The sequence below is a fragment of the Carassius auratus genome, chromosome 23 (assembly GCF_003368295.1).
Source record: "Carassius auratus strain Wakin chromosome 23, ASM336829v1, whole genome shotgun sequence".
NCBI classification, from domain to species: Eukaryota; Metazoa; Chordata; class Actinopteri; order Cypriniformes; family Cyprinidae; genus Carassius; species Carassius auratus.
This window is the reverse complement of record NC_039265.1, coordinates 11,066,646-11,089,921: the sequence shown is the minus strand read 5'-3', so window position 1 is coordinate 11,089,921 and position 23,276 is coordinate 11,066,646. Positions and strand designations below refer to the sequence as shown.

The window sequence follows — 23,276 nt, the reverse complement described above, 5'->3', positions numbered from 1 at the left end:
AAATAAGAGCGATCATACAAACAGTGTGTAATTTGTTTATTTCCTGAGTAAGATATTTTACATAAAATATGTTTACATTTAGTCCACAAGACAAAAAAAGTTGAAATTGTTAAAATAACCAAATTCAATGGTTCTTAATACTGTGTGTTTTATTTATTTATTTTTTTGTGATGCTTGTGCATGAGTCCCTTGTTTGTTCTGAACAGTTAAACTGAGCTCTGTTCTTCAGAAAAATCTTTAAGGTCCTGCAGATTCTTCAGTTTTTGCATATTTGAACCCTTTCCAGCAGTGACTGTATGATTTTGAGATCCATCTTTTCACACTGAGGCACTCAAACACAACTATTAAAAAAGGTTCAAACATTCACTGATGCTCCAGAAGCAAACAAGATGCATTAAGAGTTGGGGGGTGAACTCTTTTGAACACGATGAAAATTTAAAAAAATGTATTCGTTTATAGAATTATATATATTTGTTTACATTTAGTACTCCCCTTCGGAAACAACAGATGATACTTGCATGTTTCCCAGAAGACAAATTAAGTTAAATGTCCCCTAATATTCAAATTCAAAAAGTTTTCTCCCCCTAGCTTACTCAGGACAGTACTAAAATAAAAAAACCCATAAAACATGCATTCAGTATGATCTCTCTCATTTTCTCAAAATTACTCACATTTTCACAGATTCTGCAAGGGGTTCACAAACTGACTAAAAGTGAATCACCAGTGATTCTTCTATCATTCTTCTTCTTAATTATTACTGAATTATGAATTACTGTATTGTTGAACATTTCAATGAGGTAGTGTTGTTCTGATACTATTGTCTGCATGTTGTGGAATATGGACTGACTCCAGCAGAAGACTGGCTGCTTATAGCAACATGGAGAGGAAGTTAAATGACTTGTGCAGTTCTGCTGAAATAGCATGTTCTCACCAGATTCAGTTTCCTGGTGGTGTGTGGTTTCACACTCACACATAAACACATACTCATGCTCTGTCTTACACAAAGCACACTGATGGGGAACTCATTCCAAATGCGAGTATTTCACGGAATAGTATAATTGTGGCCTATTTATATATAGATTTGTAACATTTTTTTAATATATATTATTCACACAGACATGTGCATTGTACATGTACATTGTACATTGTACATAACATGCATACATAACTTATGTTATGTTTCTACTAGTTTAAGAGAAGAACCACTCTGTTGAATACACCTACCCCCTACTGGAAAGACTACCAATTAAAAAAAAATTATAATAATAATTTTGGAAAAGTTTGTTGACTGCAAAGATTAAAAGGTATATTTAGGTAGTATAGCGATGCACATACAAATTCATTGTTTGCATACAAAGCTGTATGCTAAAATGCATTTATCTTGTCTTCCATTTTAGTTGAAAAAATAAAAGTAGAATCTCAATGAACAGTTAAAGGTTAATGAATTCATAAATGTTTTTTACACTAACGTTGACGTTGTTTTTCTCGGTGGATATGGTGAAACAGTGAGACAGCAGTCTGCGGTTTCTCTCACAGCCTTGATCTCAATCAATTGGAACTAAGGTTAATCTGCTCACTGGAGCCCCCTTATGGCCGCTTCTGATATTGCATCTACTCATCCAGTAGACCTACTTGTTCTCATAGACATTTTTTCTCAATTCCAGACCCCGTGACCCCACGCTCTGCATATTTTTCATGTCTCTCTTATTCAACACACTTGATTCAGATAACAAGCCCGTTAAAAGAGAGCTCCATACACAAACTGTGTTTTTCTTGACAGGGCCCTACACAGTGTTCATTGCTCCCTATTCCCCAGTGTACTTCGGCATTTTTTTTCTTCTGATAACTGGTAAAGAACTTAGAGCATAGATCCTGTTTTCTTGCTCAAGTGATGTCAATACTATGTATGTTTTTGTTGTGTTGTTGTGAGAATAATCAAGAATTTTTGTGTGTCCCTATCTGATATGTACAGTCAGTTTATACTGTATATGAGACACTTTACTGACCTAATTAGTGCAATTAGTATCAAAACTGAATAATTGAATCTGTAATTCTCCTTCCCGTCCATACTATAACAACATAATTTCCTATATCCTGCCTAAGCTTCAAAGAGCAAGAACCACCCAGAGGAGGAGACACACATGAGCAGCAAATGAGCTTGCATGTCCAGTAAGTTTGCTTTTTAGCAATGCTTTAGCAAAATTAAAATACAGCCGGCCGGCAGCCATATCACCCTGGAGAACAAGACCGGTTGCCCACTGAAGCTAAGCAGGACTGAGCCTGGTCAGGAGAAAACTAGGTTGCTGCTGGAAGAGGTGCTAGTGAGGCCAGCAGGGGGTGCTCACCCTGTGGTCTGTGTGGGTCCTAGCGCCCCAGTGTTGTGATGGGGACACTATACTGTCAACGAGCACCGTCCTTTGGATGAGACGTTAAATCAAGGTCCTGACTCTCTGTGGTCATTAAAAATCCCAGGATGTCTTTCAAAAAGAGTAGAGGTGTGAACTTGGCATCCTGGCTAAATTCGCCCATTGGCCTCTGACCTGTTCCCTCCTGATGCAATGCACAACTCAATCCGAGCATTGCGTCTTTAAGAATCAGCTAAAAACACATGCTTTCTATCTTTATTTAAACCTTTTGTACTCTCTATTCTTAAAAAAAATAAAACTTTTAGACTTGTACCCTATTAATTTACTAATTGCTTGTTTTCTTTAAAAAAACTGTCTCGCCATTCTTTTTTTCTATACATAATAAAAAAAGAAACTTTAGTTAAGCTAACTGAGACTTCTCATAGCACTTACAGTACATATATCATTGCTCTTTTGTTGATTTTAATTGCTTCCATTGTCCTCATTTGTAAGTGGCTTTGGGTAAAAGTGTCTGCTAAATGAAATGACTAAATGTAAAATGAGATGTTGCTGCAGGGGCAAATGGAAATGAAAACCTGCAGGATAATTGTGCTTAATAGCTGTTCATTTAGCCCGGATCAAAAAATCGAGAAAGGTTAGATTTATCATTCATACAAAACACTAACCTTCATTCATATTTAATTTAAGAGTCCAACCCCTGATCATAAATTAGACAAATTGTGCATTTAAGAAATAGTGACTGGACACATAATTTGACTGATGGCATGGCGTTATCGCCAAACTAACATTTACAGTATGAGATTTTCTTTTAGTTTTTTTTTTTTTGCTGATTAGTTTTTTGTTTATGACGTAAAATACTATTTTAGTTGCACTTAATTTAACATTATAATTCCTTCCTTTTATGCCGTGTTATCTGTTTGTGGTGTCATTTTTGGGACAGTTTTGATTATGGTTGTTATAGCAGTTATGAAACTAAACAGTTTACACACCTGTGGCGTGGTGTGTCTGTCTTTCTAACGACTTCCATAAAGACTGAGTTTGGGTGTGTAAATTACAGTTAGCTGACCAACACAGAAAGAAATGATTTTGCCAACATTAAGTTTGATATTAAATGTATGTAGATTTTGATGTTTAGCATGTCATACTGCAGAGTACTAAACAATTACAAATGTTTTTCATTGAAAATATATATTTGTCAAATATTATGATTAAAATATCATTTGAATTTTTAATTCAATGTGTTACTTGGCATTTGTTACATGCCCTTTCCTTGTAATTAATTGTGAAACTTATTAGCAATATCTGAGTGAAAAGTTTTTCTACACCACAAATTAAAAGGGTAAATATTATTTACTTATATAAGCATCATCTCTCTCAAGTTAATAAAAGATTAACATACAAAAAGGGCCTGTACATAAATGCATGCAGTTATAAAAATATACAAATATAAATTAGGCTGATACAGTGTATGTACATATTTGTGTGTGTGTGGGGGGGGGGGGCATGTTTTTGTGACATATCAGGACACAACTCTGTATAATGACATGGTATGACACAGGTATTACAAGGAGAGGGTGACTTATGAGGACATAACCCATGTCCCCATTCTTTAAAATGCTTATAAATCATACAGAAGGAGTTTTTTTGAGAAAGTAAAAATGCACAAAGTTTCCTGTGAGGGTTAGGGTTAGGTGTAGGGTGTAGGGCCATAGAATATACAGTTTGTACTTATTTTGTTAGATTTATATTACAAGAAGAAAAATATATTTAAAATTTTTCCCATTTAAAGATATTTCGATATAGGTATTAGGAGTGAAGCCAACAAATAAAAAAAAATGTATACACTTTATTATTTTTGTAATCCCAAGCATATTTGAATAGACTTAGGATGGTGAATTCGAAAAATGTGTTTACATAATGACTTAACTATTATTCTAAAATGTAGAAACTAGTAATAAAGAGTGAGTAGGCGTGTCTAAACTGCTACTGTATAGTTCACATTAAACATACATTCCATAGGTAAACACACTTATGTGCTCCTTTATGCTGGAATTGCTCAATTACAGCTCTGCCTATGATTATTCTTATATCAATTATCTATCAGAAAAATTACACTACAAAAAAAAGCCGTAAATTTGCACCATTACAGCGTGTTTGTAAATTAACCTGTGTGATTCATCTAAAATCCTTCACGAGGCAGTGAAAAAGTGTAGGCACCTGAATTACTCATGTGGATGGGTTGGGAATGAAGTGAATATATACCAGACTAAAACGTAGAGAAGTGTCCCAGAACAAGAAGCCGTGGTTCCAGCCAGACTTGCTTTGTTTTAGTAATAGAGTTTACCTCTATTGTTACTCTGTTACCAAACAGGGAAAAAAAAAATCTTTCGATTCAACATCACACCGGAGCAAGAACTACAGACATGTAAGTACTCAACTAAAAACAATCACATATGCTTTCACAGTTATTTGAAGAGAAATTGAACTGTATGCAATTGATACACTCAGTGCAACTTTGTATGTTTACCCACTTAAATGACAACTAATATCACTCTCATGCTTTCTTTTTTTGCACCCCACAGCATGTCTATTGTAAAGTATGGTCTGAGCAACAACTTCTGCAACATCGGCCGTTTCCCAGGTATTAAACTAGAGTCGGACAGTTTCTGGAGTGGGTCTGGCTGTGTGCCGGTTTACAGTAACCCCTGCATGAAACCTGTCATCAATCCTTGCGTGAAACCTGTAGTCAGTCCTTGTGTCAACCCATGCAACAACCCTTGCGCTATCCCTTGCGACTATGTGAAGCCGCGCTGTGATTATGACTGCAAGGAGGTTGTCCTCAAGGACTGTGTGAAAGACTGCCAGGTCGTGCGCACCTGCGAAGGTAAGAGTTGTTGATCTTTGGCCTGAGCTGCATTTTGCAAAATTTGTCCCTAATTGATTGTCTTTTCTCAGATTTAGTTCTGCAGGTTCGTTGTGTTGACCTGATGAAATCCTGGAAGTCTCAGAATCGCCAGGAGCATCACACCAGTTGTTTCCGCAGTGATCACCTCATTGTCCGTCGAGGACAGTGCTTCCAGATGTGGACTGAGCTTTCACGGACATTCAATCCTAAATGTGACCAACTTCACCTGGAGCTGAGACTTGGTCAGTTAAGTCATCTTGTGCGGATTTGTTTAGTTTTAGTTCATGTTATTAACTCTGGTATTTTCTTGTTGTTTTTATTTCACAGGTAATGTTCCATCAATTTGCAATGGCACTCTGGTGATTGTTCCATTAGTGGATGAATTCAAGAAATGCCGCTGGGAGGCCAAGATTGTCGAACGGGTACAAAACCGAATCAAACTGTGTGTATACTCCCTTCCAACTGCTTGTATTGGACGATACAGCCTCACAATTGTGACGTGTGGCCCGAAGGGCAGGGCCACTTCATCATGCAACCCTTGTAATGACATTTACATGCTGTTCAACCCCTGGTGTAAAGGTAGGTATGAATACAATATATATTAGACTTAGACTTTTAAACCACATCCCAATGTTCCTTCTTAACTTCTGAAATTCCAAACAGAGGCATGTTTTGTAAATTCATTTTTAGTAGGAAACCTTGCACACAGAAAACAAGATCAAATCTGCATCATAGAATGGCACAGAGATTCACAGAAGCAATGCTGAAAATACATAAAAAAATGTTTTTGTTTTTGTGATCTTGATTGTTATCTTACTGAAGAATGACAGTGGATGCTACTGCTCAGATTAAGCAAGCATCTGTCACATTCTTTATAATCAGGAAATGTAAACACTATCTGTTTCCTAGATGACTCTGTGTATCTGGATGACGAGGCCCAGAGAGCTGAGTATGTGCTGAATGACGTGGGAAAAATCTACTATGGAACTAAACATCAGATCGCTTCCAGAACCTGGAACTTCGGTCAGGTAAGATCCAGACTTTTTGTTAATGCATGTCAAAATAAGAAAAAAGGATTTGTAGTGGAATAGATTTGGAATACAAGCATAGCGCAATCTTTTTTCTTTTTATAAAAAATTCACAGCAAGCATCTTAGTATATCATTTTTCCGATTCTTAGTTTGATGAAGGAGTCTTGGCTGCATGTTTCTATGTGTTGGAGAAGAGTGGTGGGCCTTGCACTGGATGGGGAGATCCTGTTAATGTGGTCAGAGTGATATCTGCCATAGTGAGTCTTGACTATTCTTTCATTAGCATGTCAAAAAACCTAATAAACATCAATGAAGACGATGTTTGGCAAGAGAACAGATAGTCATTTTGACTGTCTCGTTTTCACAGATTAATGCTAATGATGACTGTGGTGTTCTGGTGGGTAACTGGTCAAACTGCTATGGAGATGGAACTGCTCCGACGTCCTGGTGCAGCAGCAGTGCCATCCTGAAACAATACCACAAATGTGGAGGAATACCTGTTAAATATGGACAGAGCTTGGCCTTCGCTGGAGTCACCAACACACGTAAGAGTTCCTGCAGACTGGACCAGGAGAAAAGGTTTGAGAAAGTGATTATAGATGTAATGCATCTATTTCTCCTCTCTTTCTCGTAGTGTTGAGGTGCTTGGGTATTCCTGCTCGTCCGGTCTCAAACTTCAGTTCTGCTCATGACACTGATGTGTCTATGACAGTAGACATTTATCTTGATGAGAACTACGATCTGATCGAGAACTTGAACCATGATTCAGTCTGGTAAGATTCTGCAGAAAACTTTTGTCATGTACTGTAACATCACCTTTAGTGTCTGCTATAGTACCATCATGGGATGTGCACAAAAGTTGTATTATTGCAAAACAAAACAAAACAAATTCCAAGGTTATAACCAGTTTGGTGAGCACCACCTGTTGGTGATAACATTTAAATGCACTAAATACACTGAATATTTATTTAGTGTGCAAGTGTGCATTATGCAGTATGCAGTTTCTTGTATCCATTAAAAAAAAAGTCTAATTTCAATCTTGCTTTTGTGTTTACCATGAATTTTCCAACATATCTCTGCCAATTAATTTCAATCTTTTACAGAAATGTACATAGGAGCTCATGAAAGAAGAGCTTTAGGTTTTGAAAAACTGTGTGTATATGATATATCCAAAAATAAACTATTATGCAAAAGGTGTTTGTAACGTACTGTAAGACAAATGTTTACTTGTGTGACTTTAATGTGAACTATGCAAACGGAAATGATCCAATATACAGACATTGTTTCTCTGTCTCCTCTTCTATATTAGAATCCATTCACAAAGATCATGCTTCTTTCTTCTCCTCTTAATGTAGGAACTACCACGTGTGGAATGAGGCCTGGATGACTCGACCCGATCTGCCGTCTGGTTTCGGAGGTTGGCAGGTGGTTGATTCCACTCCTCAGGAAACCAGCCAGGGCTTCTTCCGCTGCGGTCCCACCTCTGTTGCTGCCGTCCGCAGCGGACAGGTCTTCCTCAAATATGACACACCCTTCGTTTTTGCAGAGGTATGCAAATGCTTAGTAACTTGAACATTATACAAGTAGCCCTTTATTGTCACTAGTCACAAATACCAGCTTGTATATGTTAGGTTATTGCAGTTATTCCTGAAAGTTGGATCTTTTTCTCAAATTCTCACATACACACAACCTTACAGGAATATATTATGAGCAATGAACTGTTCCTGCTCTAGGTGAACAGTGATGTAGTCTTCTGGCAGCGGACAGCTTGTGGGACATTCACTGTGATCCATGTTGACAAGAACGCAGTAGGTCACTGCATCAGCACCAAGGCTGTTGGCTCAGACAAGCGTGTGGATATCACACACCACTACAAACACCCAGAAGGTGAAAAGTCATACACATCACTCAAAGACTCTTTCACTCGGAATAGTTTTCATTTAACCTCCGCTTCCATCGTCCGTCAGGTTCAGAGGAGGTACGCCATGCTCTGGAATTGGCCCTTCGTCATGGCTGCAGAAGATGCGTATACCCACTGCCCTGCACTGAGGATGTAGTCTGTGATATCACCATGAAGGGTGACAGACCATGTGTGGGCAAGGATGCCGTGCTCTGCATAGCTCTGAAGAACAAATGCAGCTCACCTCGTAGCGTCACCCTCCACAGCCAGGTGTCCGCCACATACTACACCGGAGTCCACAAGGCCTTGGTGAAGAAGGACCAGACATGCTTTGAGCTCAAGGCCAGTGAAAGTAAGAAATAATTACTCAGAGCTTGAAATGCAAACATGCAAAAGTCCATTCAGATCCACTGCAAAACTGATTTTGAACAAAATCGTATAAGCTTTTCAAGACTGAGCTGCGTGAGCTTCTATATGCTTCGTATGCTTCTCTAGAAACTATAAGTGGAAAATGGAAATAAAATAAAAAAAACAAAATCATTCAAAAAAGCTCAATTTATTAGCTTTCATCCAAAGACCATAAATCTGATTTTAGTAGAGGATATGTTCTTTACAGTTCCACTAGAAAGAACCTTTTATTGAATGGAATGTTCTTCATGGAACCTTTATTGCAATTAAAGATTCTTTATTTTTAAGAGTGTAGAGACTCAATAGAGACTAAATTGAAATAGTAATAACACAAATTGTTCTGATATGGTGGTGATGAGGACGTTTACCACTGCATTCAAGAGTAGTTTGTTTGTATTCAGTATGTATCTCTTGTCCATTTTTAGCCAAGGTTCTGGAGTGGTGCCTGCGATATGAGGATTATAAGAAACACCTTGTGGATCATTCAACCATGATGCTCACTGTGGCTGGACGGGTCACTCAGACCAAGCAAATTGTGGCCAAACGCTTCAACTTCAGACTGTGCACAGCAGATCTTGTTATTACTGTGAGTTTGAAAAACCTGAAAGCTATCCCTTATGAAACAAAAATATATTGCAGTATATTGGAAAATATCATGTAATATATTAGGCATATATTCTTATATATATTTTTTCCAATATATTGCAATATATTGAAAGCGGTATACTATAAAATGTATTCAAATATATTAAATATTAGAAAATAAAAAGGGAAAATAATATATTACAATAGGCTATATCACAATATATATATTGGTAAATATATTTTCCTTTCGTAAGGGATACTTCACCAGCTGGTGTTTATGGATAAAACTGACCCAGTTTAGTGAAATCATTCAATCCTAGGCCTGAAATGAATTAAAAACAACTGATTATTAGCTGGGTTTGGAGTCTATTTCATAATTTATAGTCTATTTCATAATTATTTGTGACCTGAATGGTATTAATGCAGACTGTGATTTTCCCTTTCAGCCTGAATGTGACTGTGTGGTGGGCAAGGAAGTGCCAGTAAAAATCACATTCCAGAACCCACTGCCCCGAGTGCTGAAGAATGCAGTTTTCCGTATCGAGGGACTGGGAATGAAGCCATGCAGATTGATTAACTATGGGTAGGAAATTAATCTGATTGACTGACTATTAAACTATACAAAATAACAGGATTGCTGTGCATTTAAATTGGTATGAAGTTAAACGTCTTACTTCCATCTATTTCTTAGTGACATCGCAAGCCTGGCTTCAGTGAACCTGACTGAGACATTTATTCCGAAGTGTCCCGGTTCTTACAAACTTCTGGCTTCACTTGATTGTCCTCAGCTGACTCAGGTACATGGATTCACCGACGTCGTTGTCAAAGAAAAGTGAAGAAGCTCTCAAATAAGTAGAGGAACAGAAAGCTTACAGCATGCTTTTCACATGGATTGATTTGCAGAGTTAATAAAGGGAATTTTAGTTATCTTTATTTGAACCAAAGGGTGCATTTAATATCGGAATCTTACTTTTAGAGGGTGATTTAAGCCAGTCATTGTTTTATGGGAGTAATTTTTTGGAATATGGGATACATTTGTAGTTTACTTTTTTTTTTTTAAGGGAGATTGCAAATATTGAACCATTCTGATTATTCACAACTTCGGCTGTTTCGTTTTGTACAGTAGTCAGCCTAAAAAAAAGATGTATGTTGTTGAGTTCATTGATTTATTCACACCTTTTAGCTGCACTGATAATCTGTCCTCCCTGATGCATCAATAAAAGTTATTCATTTGCAGTACTATTTGCAGTGTATTTGTGATGTTTAACTATGAATCTGTGGATGAAATGATCATTACATCATACAACAACACTATGATTCTAATTAGGCTGTTGTGCTTTACAGTATAGATAGATTCATGTTTATAAGGAGATACTTAGTGATTTTTTTTAACAAAGTTTAAACTTCCAAACCCTGAGAAATGTGTCATAAAATAGAGAGAAAATAATAATAAAAAATACCAGAGGTGGAATAATGTGGAAAATACTTGCTAGGTTAGTGGTACCAAAAGCAAAAGTTTCCCATACAGAGGAAAATGAATAAAAAAACTGAACAAAATTAATAAAGAAATTATCTGTCCAAAATGCATTTTAAATATATGCTGAAAACGTTGTAATAAGTTTTGATTAAAATGTCATATATCAAAACATATTTAAAATGTATTTCAGTATTTCAGGAAAATATATTTCCAGTTTTTCAGTATCCTATGTCTAGGCTTTGTTGATCATTTATTTTTATTCCAATGTGTTAAAACGAAATACAGTATAGGCAACAAATAAAGTTTATCTTTAAATGTGACGTGTTTGCATGATATTATATTTTTAAATGTTAAAAACAAAATCTATTTTCTATATATTCATTTTTTATATGCATAGGTGCATATATATATATATATATATATATATATATATATATATATATATATATATATATATATATATATATATATGTATGTACTGTATGTATATATTTTCTATCTTAAACTGTGTTGTCATTCTTAACTATATAGGCTAAAAGAATAGTTATTCTAAAAGAAAATTGATACATAAACTTTATTACCTATATATTTAGAATAAATCAGAATTTCATGAGTTAAACAGACATGATTCGATATGGTTCATTATTATTATTATTATTATTATTATTATTATTATTAACGCTGCACTGAGACAAGATTAACGATAAAGAGAACATGATTAGAACACGATATAAGGTTTTCATTAGCATTACCATTAGAAAACAACCAAAAGTCAACCCCAGGTAATATAAAATGCTTATAATGATAATTACAGAAAGTAAAATCTGCTAACAAAAATGGCTTTAAGATATAATTAATACAACTAAGACATGGACACTTCAGCTGTATCTCATATTACATTCACAATCAGGCATGATCATAATCTGCAGAAGAATAAATTACCAATTCAACATCTCACTATATTACATAAAGAAAAACAACAAATCTAGAGAATGAAAAAATGCTAATATTTGGAGAACCAATTCCAAGAAGTCACCAAAGTCAACCGTCTGCAAAACATTCATGTGAAATGCACATTGGAAAGTTGAACTGTTACAGGTTTTCACAACAGAACTTCATTTCCAATAAAGTTTTCATAGGTCATATAGAATCAAAGCTAGTTTGAGCTCCAGGTGAAGTTTGTCACAACTGCGATTGAAACTCTGATATTGAAACACTGTCCTCTGCGGAAGATGAGATGATCATCAAGGAAACAATGTGTGTGATGCTCCTGACGATTCTGTCCAGTCTTGCATTTGAGAAGGTCAACTTTACTCACCCGGAGGACAGCATCTGCGAAGATGAAAAAAGCAGAAAACAGGTAATTTACAGATCAATCACTGAGTTATAATGAGTACGGCTCATTCTCAGCATACCTTGCAGGACAAAGATCTATGACTCTTACCATTGCCTTCACAAACTTGTTTGCTTGTGCAATCATCCACACATTCCTTGATGACGACTTCTTTAGTCTCATGATCACAGCGTGGAGTGACAAAGCCGTAAGGATTAGTGTATGGAGAAGCATAGCGCAAGGAGTAACACATGGAGTAATGCAAAGCTTAACACATGTTTTCACACTGTATGGGTTCATGTATACATTTGCTCAGCCTTTAAATCCCTTTAATCAGGTTTGTAGAACTTACGTACTTCTCTAGATACATTTATTAGAAGGTAAATAATGTGAACTGTTTTCTTGTGGCTTATTTAATATCCATGAAACCAATGAATATGTGCGAAATAAAACCAGAAAATAGGTATGAAGTAACATCAAGGATGATTTTAGACCTCCTTGTATTTAACAAGTAACTGAAGAGACGAGTTGATTCACAGAAGTGAACAGTAAGTCCTGCTTTCTCCAGCTCATCTTTCCACTGCAGCCCTGGATAAATATATACTCAATGTCCATCTCCACCCCATCCACATCTTCTGTGAGCAAGAAGAAAGGATTTTGGGTCAGTGACATATGTTAATTTGCTCTGTTTCATATGTTAAAATGTTCTGTTTTAGGGAGTTAAGTCAAATTAATGTCAACTGTTGTGGACTGAATGATATGTAATTGAGAGATTCCAGAGTTAGGAGAAAACGCTTATTTATAATGACGACAGAATTACTTGTTTAATTCTCATATAATGCATTTTTATATGCATGTTAAAAAAGTATTTAATCTGAAATTTAAGTAATTTATTACTTCTGTATATTTATTTATGACTGTCTTTTAGAGAGTGTGTTTCACCAAATTAAGAGCTTGCCTGCTTAATTTATATTTACATTCCAGGAACATTAATTAACCTGTATAGTTCTACTTTAAGCTCATGGCATTATTGCAGAACCAAAAATTAATTATTGTTTTTATTAAAACATTTTTTTTAATTAAATACATTTTAGATTAAAGCAGATAAGAATAATCGTTTCATTGTAAATACATCAACATCTGTTACTTAAAGTTTTAAAATGTTTCTTTTGCAAAACAATCATAGCCTAGTTTTAACAAGTGCACCTAATATATAGGGGATATACAGTAAATTGCCATGCAATTTCGAGGATCAAATAATAAACATAATGCATAGCAAAAGTAACACATTTAATGTGAGACAGTATTATGCAGGGAGTTAATTAGGGCAGTAGAGCAGCTTCACTCCTCTTGAACTGCTAACTGAACATATGAGCCATCATTATGCTTTTCAGGTTTGCATAGTAAGTGTTAATGCACTGGGTGTGTACTAGTGCTACTTAGTGTAATTAGTTTTGTATAACTCATGTGGTTTCACATCTTCCTCTGTCTGCATCTTAATTTGTTTTTAAATATGCACCCATTTTTCAGTGCCTTCATGTAAAATATTTGTTTGCTGTTCAAGAATAACAGGTTCTGTTGTAAACGGATACTGTTTAGAAGAATGACTTCATAATCTTGAGACCAGATAGTGTCCAGGGTTAAGGACGAGTTAAAAAAGCAAAAAAAAAATAGGCAATGAAAACAATTGCTGGTTTCTGTATAAAATGATAATAATAAAGATTATAATAATAATTATGATGATGATGATGTTCATGGTTTCCCCATAATGAATCCAGAGAACTCCAGTCAACCAGTAGTTTATAGTTGACTGCTTAAAGTACGAGACAATGCCTTTTCAGTGGCTGCTCCTTAGCTTTGGAACAATTTGCCATTCCAATGAAAACTGCACCATTTTAAATCTCTTCTTAAAACTCATTTATTTACTGTTGCATGGTCATAAGTAGATGTAGTGGTATAACTGTTGTGTATTGTTTATTGGTGTGTTCTATGTTTACTTATTTAGGGTATTTGCTTAAACTTTGTACAGCACTTTGGCCAACAGCTGTTGTTTTTAAATGTGCTTTATAAAAAAATGAAACACCAGTTTTTTCGTGCGTCTCTTTAAATGCAAATGAGCTGCTGCTCCTGCCCCTTTTCTAGAATGGAGCTGCACCATTACAGCTTGTACCTGCTAAAAACATCAATTGTGGTTCTGATTATTATGTTTATCACACGGAAATCATGTGTTTTAAAGCCAAATTAGTTTAAACTTCTGATATATGGTTTTCTGAGAGCACACATCCGAAGCACATGGAAAGAAAGTGGATGTCACAGCATGCGAGTGCTAAACTAATTTCTCATTAACACACAAGCTCACGTTAAAATCACACGAGTTATGAAGGTAAACAACTGTGACTCTAAACAGTGTTCTGTGCGCGTCAGTGCAGCCAAAGACAGAATATTTAGCATTTTTTGCTCAAATTTTCGTCAAACCACAAATATTGGAGCTTTCAAAGGTTTTTAATTAAAGTTTTTCAACATGAAGAAGCAATTTCTTCTCTTCAGGTAATTAAATACTTTTTCACTGTTTAACAGTAATGTTGGCAACTCCATGCACTTGATTAAGTTGGGAACAGTCAAGTGATGCCAGAATTTTATGTGTGCCATGCCGCACTGGAACAAATGTCTCTGTCAGGTTCACTTTGGCCAGGCCTGCAATATCACTGAGGAAGAGAGAGAATTATTACGTGTAGAAATATTAATAAATACATTTTGCTGTGAGTTAAGGGTTGAATTAATCTTACCCATATTTAACAATTCTGGCATGATTCAGTCCCAGACCCTCAATACGGAATATCACCTTCTTTAGACTGCAAGAAAGCGGATTCTGGAATGTGATTTTTACTGGCACTTCATGACCCACATCAGCATCACATACTGGCTGAAAGGTAAAAAAAAAAAAAAAAAATTAACAATTTTATGTGTGATGTAGCTAAGTAGGAGAAACCTTTCCAAATACATAGTTTTCTTTTCCAAGACAAATGCAATGACCATCAACACTGTCCTGTGTGGTTCTTGCCTTCTTGGATTTTTTTCTGTATTGATGGACTTGGTCTGCAACATGTCAAATTAATTATGGGTAAGACTGACAGAGCATTATAATAATTGTCTGTAATGCAATAGAGTAATTTAGGAGATTATAAAATGCTTTACAATAGATGGTCATTTCAGAGCAACCCTGTTTATAAAAGTACAGTGATGAGCCCTTCTTGAAAATTTTGCACTTGGGCTATTTGGTTTCCACCCAACATCATCAACTTGCCACTCCGCCCTGTAATACATTACTATGGTTTGGGATAAACACAATGGAATGGAGAACTTGTTACAATGTTGATAGTTATATAATTAGTTCTCATTGTTTTTCCAGTGGCATTTCAAGCCTGACCATTCTGAGCGTGACATTTATTGCCTTGCAAATTGTCAGGAAAAAAAAGAACTAAAATTATTTCACACAAGGCCATTTTTAAGTGTAACTGCTTAATAAGTGCAAGAACATCTAAAACCTTTCCACACGGATTGATTTTGAATAGGACAATGGATGGATGGATGGATGGATGGATGGAAATATGAATCGATAGAACAATGTGTATAATGATGCATGGGTCATTCCTGGGAGTTTTAAAGTGGTGGTTCACCAAAATGAGTTGATAGAGGCTTTTCATGCCCATTATACTGAATACAAATAATTGTTGTAGCATAAAATTATATCTTTTAACTATCTTAAACCAAGCATTTTGTCTTTTCCCAGAGGCACTTCAATGAGCAGTTAACAAAATATAAAAAAATTTTTGGCAATAATGTAATATATATATATATATATATATATATATATATATATATATATATATATATATATATATATATATATATATATATATATAAAATCCCTCAGTCTGAACTCAACCCATCACACTAATGTGCGGAGTCAATGCCCATAACAATTAAGATTCCACTCACATGTAACATCATTTACCAGAAATGACATCATTCAGGTCTCTTTAACAGTGGTGCAGAAAAAGGTTAGTAGTATCATACGTATTATTCATATTTCGGTAGCACTTTATTTTAGAGTCCTGTTCCTCATGTACATACTATGTACTTATTATAGTAATTACAATAACTATGTAATAACTGGGTACTAACCCTGAACTTACCCCTAAACCTAACCCTACCCCATGTAGTTACCTTGTGTTAACAGAACTTTCTTAGATAAATACACTGTAAGTACACTATAAGTACATGTTAGTACACGTACTGTAAAATAAAGTGCAACCCATATTTCTGAAGTATATTATAGTCAGGGACAGTACCTTCAAGCTTAACAACTCAGCCCCATCACATAAATCACATTAAGATGGAAATGTAAACATTTTTTACATTTTGTTTTAATTCATAAGTATATACAATGTATTTATTTTATTGCTTCTATATATGGTCTACTCTCCAAACTACATGAGAAGCAGTGGCAATTTTAAGAGAAAAAAAACAATTTCTCATTGTTACGGGGTTGTAAACTTCATTTATTGATAAATTAATGAAAGCAAATAGTCATGGTTTCAGTAAATATATACTTACCAACATCGTGACAACTCATATTTTATTATAAATAGTATTTTTGAGGAACTATGTCCACTTAAACACTGACAAGTATAATAAATAAGAAACTGCACCTACATTTGCAGCAGAACGACAGCGTTGGACATGCAGATATGTTGACCCAGAAAGATGGGGACAATATGAGAGAAACAAAACCAAAATATAAGGCAATGTACCACTTTAAATGTCTTCAATCTCAACACACCTTGTCTCGTTGATATATTAGGGAAAATATCAGGAAGACAATTAAGAATGAAAGCATTTCTTGCTGATTGACGTCTGACATGTTAAGGACTAAAAAAATAATATTGTGGGTTTTATTTAACTAGTATAATTTTTGTATATATATTTTTTACAAAAGTAAAGAGACCTTAGACACACACACACAATGTTTTTTTTTTAGCTTCAGTCTTATACATGTGAAAATGTGAAAATTAATGTTACATTAGTTCATCATTAAAGTTATGAGGGACACATGAACAGTAGGTAGATGTTTGTTCTGTGTAAAATCCTTTTTAAACCAATTCCATTTTGAAAAAGAGGTGTCTAAATCTGAAAAAAAGGAACTGAAATTAGTCTTTATTGTCTTAGTTGGGAAAATATGATTTGGATGATTTTGGAAGTTTGCTAATGATGTGGGGACTTTAGAAAATGAATATGTAGTTGAAAAAAGTTGAAATGTTACCAAATCCCAGGATTGACCCACATACACTTTTACAAATAAAGGTGCTTCACGATGCCAGAAGAACCTTTTTGTCTAAATGGTTCCATAAAGCACCTTTAACATCTGAAGGACTTTCTTTTTCACTAGAGGTTCTTTGTGGCGGAAATACAGTTATACAGATTTTAAAAAGGTAAAAAAGGGATAATTCTTTAAAGAACCTTTGACTGGATGGTTCTTTGTGGAACCAAAAATGGCTTTTCTATGGCATCGCTGTGAAGAACCTTTTTTAGCACCTTTAGTTTTAAGAGTGTATACATGCATGGACGGAACGATGAAATAAATATTGTGAATGAATATTGTCCCTTCCATTGCTTTCTGTCAAGTTTGACCAGAATTACTAGATAGACTATAGTTATGTCATAAACATTTGCTAAAACCCATTGTTGGTTTAATGATGTGCTGAACTGTTGAGTTCTGGGTGTTTTGGGGTCATTTTGATTTAATTGGTCAGATTAAAGGCTATTTCTCCTTATTTTCTCATACGCCTTCTGGGTGCAGCATAGCAGTCCGGTTGGGGATGGTGAACAATTATCATGACATACTTGACGATGCCTTCTATACTATAGTTGATAAATCCAAATGTATGTACTCATTTAAAGTTATAAAATCAGATTCCTTGCTTCAACTTCCACTTGTCTAATCACTTTGTTAAAAGTAGCAAAGTTTCTTCAAAAGGTAGCAAAGTTTCTTCAAAAGTATGTAAAAGAAATGATCTTTGGCATTGTATAAGATGCATAAATCATTGTGCTACTCACTGCTCACTTAATAGAACAAAATCAAATAAAAAACAGGGTCATTAATAAATATATAGACATACTTTGCTTATAGAATGTTTCTGATACAGGATCTCTGAGAGAATATTAATATACGGTATACTGCTTAAAAGTATAATTCAAGATATAAAATTAAAGTGTGTGTATATATATACATATACAAATACATACATATAAATGCATATACCTACATATATATATATATATATATATATATATATATGTTTTAGTACTATTTTCATCATTTTGGTGTATTCAGTGTAGACAGTATCACACATATTTTAATAGATTATCATGTCTTTAGTCATGTTGTGTCTCACTGCTAATGTCCAGTGGAGACAAGGTGTTAGTCTGAAAATGACTCTGCCTTAAATGTAAAGGTTCAGAACAATTCAACTAAGATGTTCACTTGTCCCATTAATTAATAAAAATGAACATGACTCAGAATCCTTTTATCCTTTCCTTAAGAGGACAATTGCTCTCACTCTTCAGCTCCGTATGAGCTGTGGATGGGGTGGAGAAGGAGATGTAGTATAAATATCCCATCTGCTGTGGAGACAAACACCACAGGTTCACTTGCTGCAGCACTTCAAGTTTTCAGGTCAATTTCTCTTGAACAGACAAGGACTAAAATCATGTAAGTAATCATCTCGGACATTGTATGCAACTAATTATGAATTGCTATTAGAAAGCTGACATCTGGAATTTAGAGTTGGTTAAAAACATGGTTTATTATTTCTAAAGACATTCCTTTTCTGGTATGAATATTCAGTTTGTGTATAGTTACAGATTTTGGCCTTTTTGGAACAGCCTTATGTTGTCAAGAAACCAAACTTAAAAGAAACTGGAGATCTGATTTCTAAGAGATTTCTTATTTATGAATTAACATCAATCTACTGACACATTACAAATGACACTCATGTCTCTCTCTTTTTCTTTTTCTTTTTCCCCAGCATGCCTTTTGTATACAATCCAGACAAAAATCTCTGCACCGTTGGTCGTTTCCCAACCATTAAACTGCAGGAGGATGACTGTAGGAAAGCAGCATGCTACACACAGGTTTACAACAACCCTTGTGTCCACCCTTGCTCTAAACCTTATGTAAACCCTTTGGCAAACCCTTGCAATATCCCTTATGCTTACCCATATGTTAACCCTTGTGTTAACCCATGCATCAACCCCTGTGTTAACCCTTGTGCTGCTCCATACCCTAACTCTTGCGGCTTTGTTACTCCATGCCGTGATTATGAGACAAAGGAAGTTGTCAAGGAATGTGTCAAGGAGGATTGTACAAGCAAGCGAGTCTGTGGGGTCGAGGGTAAGGGTCTTTTTTTATCTTTGTCCTCTAATAAATGATGGGAATTATCCTTATTCATAATAACTCAGTGAATGATCTGTTTAATAATTAATTACTCGATTTCTGCTTTTTTCATTTTCGCAGATGCTGTCCTCCGGGTGAGTAAAGTTGACCTTCTCAAATGCAAGACTGCACAGAATCGTCAGGAGCATCACACACATTGTTTCCTTGATGACCATCTCATCGTCCGCAGAGGACAGTGTTTCAATATGTGGGTTGATCTTTGCCGTCCTTTCAATCCCAGTTGTGACAAGCTTCACCTGGAGCTCAAACTAGGTTAGTTATGACCAACAGCACGTAGAAGCATGCCAAGAAATAACATGAACCGGAAGATGACGTGAGGAGCTGAACCAGCATTCCTACCATTATTGAAATCTTTTGTTCTTCTGTGTGTTTAACAGGTCACATCCCATCCATCCGGGACGGCACTTATGTGATCGTTCCAATAGTGGAAGAATTCAAGAAAGACTGCTGGGGGGCAAAGATTGTGGAACAAGGACAAAACCGAATCAAACTGTGTGTGCACTCTGTTCCGACTGCTTGTGTTGGACGATACCAGCTCAGCATCGTGACACACTGTCCAGGAGGAAGATTCACTTTACCATATGTTCCTGAAAATGATATTTACATGCTGTTCAACCCCTGGTGTAAAGGTAAAACCTAAATATGAACATGTAATAGGATGAGTAAAGTGAGCACTTTTAAAACCTAATGAAGCTTTTCAATTTAAAGTCCAATGTTCTCTTTATCAGATGACTGTGTGTACCTGAGTGATGAGGCGGAGAGAGCTGAGTATGTGCTGAATGACATGGGAAGGATCTACTATGGAACTAAGCAGCAGATTGGCTGCAGAACATGGAACTTTGGTCAAGTAAGAGTCAAAAATGTATAAATATATTACAACAAGTGCATAAAATAGCATGAAGGTTGAATAACAATATCTAATTTCCTTCCTCTCTGATCTGGGAATCTTAGTTTGAGGAAGGAATCTTGTCTGCGTGTATGTATGTGTTGGAGAAGAGCTGTACACCGTGCTCAGGATGGGGAAACCCCGTTAACATTTCCAGAGTGGTGTCTGACATGGTGAGTCTTCATTTTCTTCAGTACCCTGATTTCATCTATGAAAGCCCGGCACAACGGTCTAATTTGTTCTCTTCTGAAGTCAGTACTTCTATTATATTTTCAATTACCTTGTCAGGTTATTGCCAACAAAGACTGTGGTGTTCTGGTGGGTAACTGGTCAAACTGCTATGGAGATGGAACTGCTCCGACGTCCTGGTGCAGCAGCAGTGCCATCCTGAAACAATACCACAAATGTGGAGGAATACCTGTTAAATATGGACAGAGCTTGGCCTTCGCTGGAGTCACCAACACACGTAAGAGTTCCTGCAGACTGGACCAGGAGAAAAGATTTGAGAAAGTGATTATAGATGTAATGCATCTACTTCTCCTCTCTTTCTCGTAGTGTTGAGGTGTTTGGGTATTCCAGCTCGTCCGGTCTCAAACTTCAGTTCTGCTCATGACACTGATGTTTGTTTGACATCTGACGTCTATTTGGATGAGAAATTCCAACTGATCGATCACATGAACCGTGATTCAATCTGGTAAGTGTAATTGCCATTTGTGATGTCCTAAAGAGTTCTCAATGTGCATGAAGTGTTTCTATTTCTTTCTTCTTGTCTTCCATGTAGGAACTACCACGTGTGGAATGAGGCCTGGATGACTCGACCGGATCTGCCATCTGGTTTCGGAGGTTGGCAGGTGGTTGATTCCACTCCTCAACTGACCAGCCAGGGCTTCTTCCGCTGCGGCCCAACCTCTGTTGCTGCGATCCGCAGTGGACAAGTCTTCCTGAAGCATGATGTGCCCTTCCTTTTCACTGAAGTGCGTTAATTCCTTGAATTTACCTTTGTGTCATACAAAAATGATATGATGCTTATGATGCTTGTTTGTCTCTATGTGTTCTAGGTGAATAATGATAAAGTTTACTGGCAGAGGAAATGTGATGGTACATTTGGTGTTGTCCATGTTGAGAAGGATGTAGTAGGTCACTGCATCAGCACCAAGGCTGTCGGCTCAGATCAACGTGTGGATATCACAAATCTCTACAAACACCCAGAAGGTGAAAAAACACATGCGTTTCTATCTATTCCAACACTCAACACTTTAAACCATGCTGCTTATACTAATGATGAACGTTGGTGTTTTTCCTGAGTTTCATCCCTCTCTAAACGTTCCTTTTACTTTCCTTGATCAGATTCTTCTGAGAAGTGTGCTGCTTTGGAAACAGCTCTTCGTCATGGCTTGAGAAGATGCACATACCCACTGCCATGTGCTGAGGATGTTGTCTGTGAAGTCAACCTAAAAGGGGATGGATCATGCGTGGGCAAAGATGCCGTGCTTTGCATCAATCTAAAAAACAAGTGCAGCTCACCTCGTAGCGTCACCCTCTACAGCCAGGCTGCAGCCACGTACTACACCGGAGTCAGGAAGACCTTCCTGAAGAGAGACCACACATGCATTGAGCTCAAGCCCTCTGAATGTGAGAAATCATTAAATCTGAAATCAAAGATTTGCAATACATGAGTCTACACAGTTGGTATAATGCAGCTTATGGGTAAAGAGACGTATTCATTCAATATTTGTCACTTTTCCCCACAATAGGCAGACCTCTGGAATGGACCCTGAGTTATGATGAGTATAAGGAACACCTGGTGGATCACGCCTCACTGATGCTCAACCTCTTCGGACACGTGGCTCAGACGAAGCAGGTTCTGGCCACCCAGTACAACTTCAGACTGCGCACACCAGATCTTGTTATCGCTGTGAGTTCAAATGTATTGTTCAACTGATAAATCTTTTGATTGTTTGAAATCATTTCATGCTGATGTGTGTCTTGTATGTGGTTCTTCTCAGGCTGTATGTGACGCCGTCGTGGGTCAAGAAGTGCCAGTCAAAATCACTTTCCAGAATCCGCTGCCTTGTGTCCTGAAGAACACTGTATTCCGCTTTGTGGGTCTTGGACTGCAGCATGCCAGAGTTGTTAACTATGGGTAAAATTAATTTAATTATTTTTAATTAAATAATAAATGTCGCATTATGTTTAATTTTCACTTAATTGTATAAATTATGATTGCTAAACTCAAACAGTGATTATTTAATCAAAAAAGGTCAATGCAATAAGCACAGTAGTGTTAAATAATCATTCTTTCTTTCACAGTGACATTGCAGGGCATGCCACAGTGTGCCTGACCGAGAAGTTTATTCCCAAGTGTCACGGCTCACACAAACTTCTGGCATCTTTTGATTGTCCTCAGCTCACTCAGGTGCATGGATTGGCCAACATTGTTGTCAAACAGCACTGTTAAACCAATCAAATTGCCAGAACAGAGGAAACGTCATGGCTCCATTGAACAGAAAGTGCTCACATTATATTGATTCTTTCTAAAATAAATGAACACTCAGTTTCTCTTAACCAATAAACTTCTTACGGTGCATTTAGTCTTTATGTAGGACAAGTGCACTTATTCTTTTTGCAAGACAGTCTTTATATTTTAAGATTTTTTGGGAATTGGCATTTATGAGTTTGAGAGACTGCACATATCCTTCTGAATTGTCATTAACCATTTTTCCCCCCATTTGGAAACTCAAGTAATTATTTCATGGTGTTGGTTACTCTGTCCTGTGCAGCTTCAGCTTCAAATAAAATATTTCCAGCATACTAAACTCAGTTTGTGATGTGTAATTGAGCGGGATCTATTCAAACGAGGCTTTATTCCT

General features: G+C 36.2%; 2 protein-coding genes across 2 annotated transcripts; both read left to right on the top strand.

The window, feature by feature from the left end:
• The first annotated feature begins 4,949 nt into the window (after positions 1-4,949).
• Positions 4,950-9,520, top strand: tgm1l3 (transglutaminase 1 like 3). Its single transcript, XM_026199072.1, has 12 exons — positions 4,950-5,250; positions 5,322-5,513; positions 5,599-5,850; positions 6,181-6,299; positions 6,451-6,558; positions 6,669-6,846; positions 6,936-7,074; positions 7,657-7,849; positions 8,035-8,188; positions 8,269-8,553; positions 9,035-9,195; positions 9,515-9,520. The coding sequence occupies exons 1-12, from the start codon at positions 4,950-4,952 to the stop codon at positions 9,518-9,520; spliced, it is 2,088 nt and encodes a 695-aa protein (XP_026054857.1).
• Positions 9,521-18,736: 9,216 nt separating this feature from the next.
• Positions 18,737-22,890, top strand: LOC113041295 (protein-glutamine gamma-glutamyltransferase K). Its single transcript, XM_026199753.1, has 13 exons — positions 18,737-19,457; positions 19,581-19,772; positions 19,898-20,149; positions 20,249-20,367; positions 20,472-20,579; positions 20,695-20,872; positions 20,962-21,100; positions 21,188-21,380; positions 21,465-21,618; positions 21,754-22,038; positions 22,161-22,321; positions 22,413-22,549; positions 22,717-22,890. Exons 1-13 carry the CDS (start codon positions 19,094-19,096, stop codon positions 22,862-22,864), a joined length of 2,430 nt encoding a protein of 809 aa, XP_026055538.1. The 5' UTR covers positions 18,737-19,093; the 3' UTR covers positions 22,865-22,890.
• The last annotated feature ends 386 nt before the right edge of the window (positions 22,891-23,276 follow it).

Bases quoted from the DNA above. Each gene is read 5' to 3' on its own strand.
- tgm1l3 (XM_026199072.1), top strand. From the start codon at position 4,950: ATGTCTATTGTAAAGTATGGTCTGAGCAACAACTTCTGCAACATCGGC. The intron at 5,851-6,180 runs GTAGGTATGAAT...TCTGTTTCCTAG, and splicing joins GTTCAACCCCTGGTGTAAAG to ATGACTCTGTGTATCTGGAT. The intron at 6,559-6,668 runs GTGAGTCTTGAC...TCGTTTTCACAG, and splicing joins TCAGAGTGATATCTGCCATA to ATTAATGCTAATGATGACTG.
- LOC113041295 (XM_026199753.1), top strand. From the start codon at position 19,094: ATGCCTTTTGTATACAATCCAGACAAAAATCTCTGCACCGTTGGTCGT. The intron at 21,619-21,753 runs GTGAAAAAACAC...TTCCTTGATCAG, and splicing joins TCTCTACAAACACCCAGAAG to ATTCTTCTGAGAAGTGTGCT. The intron at 22,322-22,412 runs GTGAGTTCAAAT...GGTTCTTCTCAG, and splicing joins CACCAGATCTTGTTATCGCT to GCTGTATGTGACGCCGTCGT.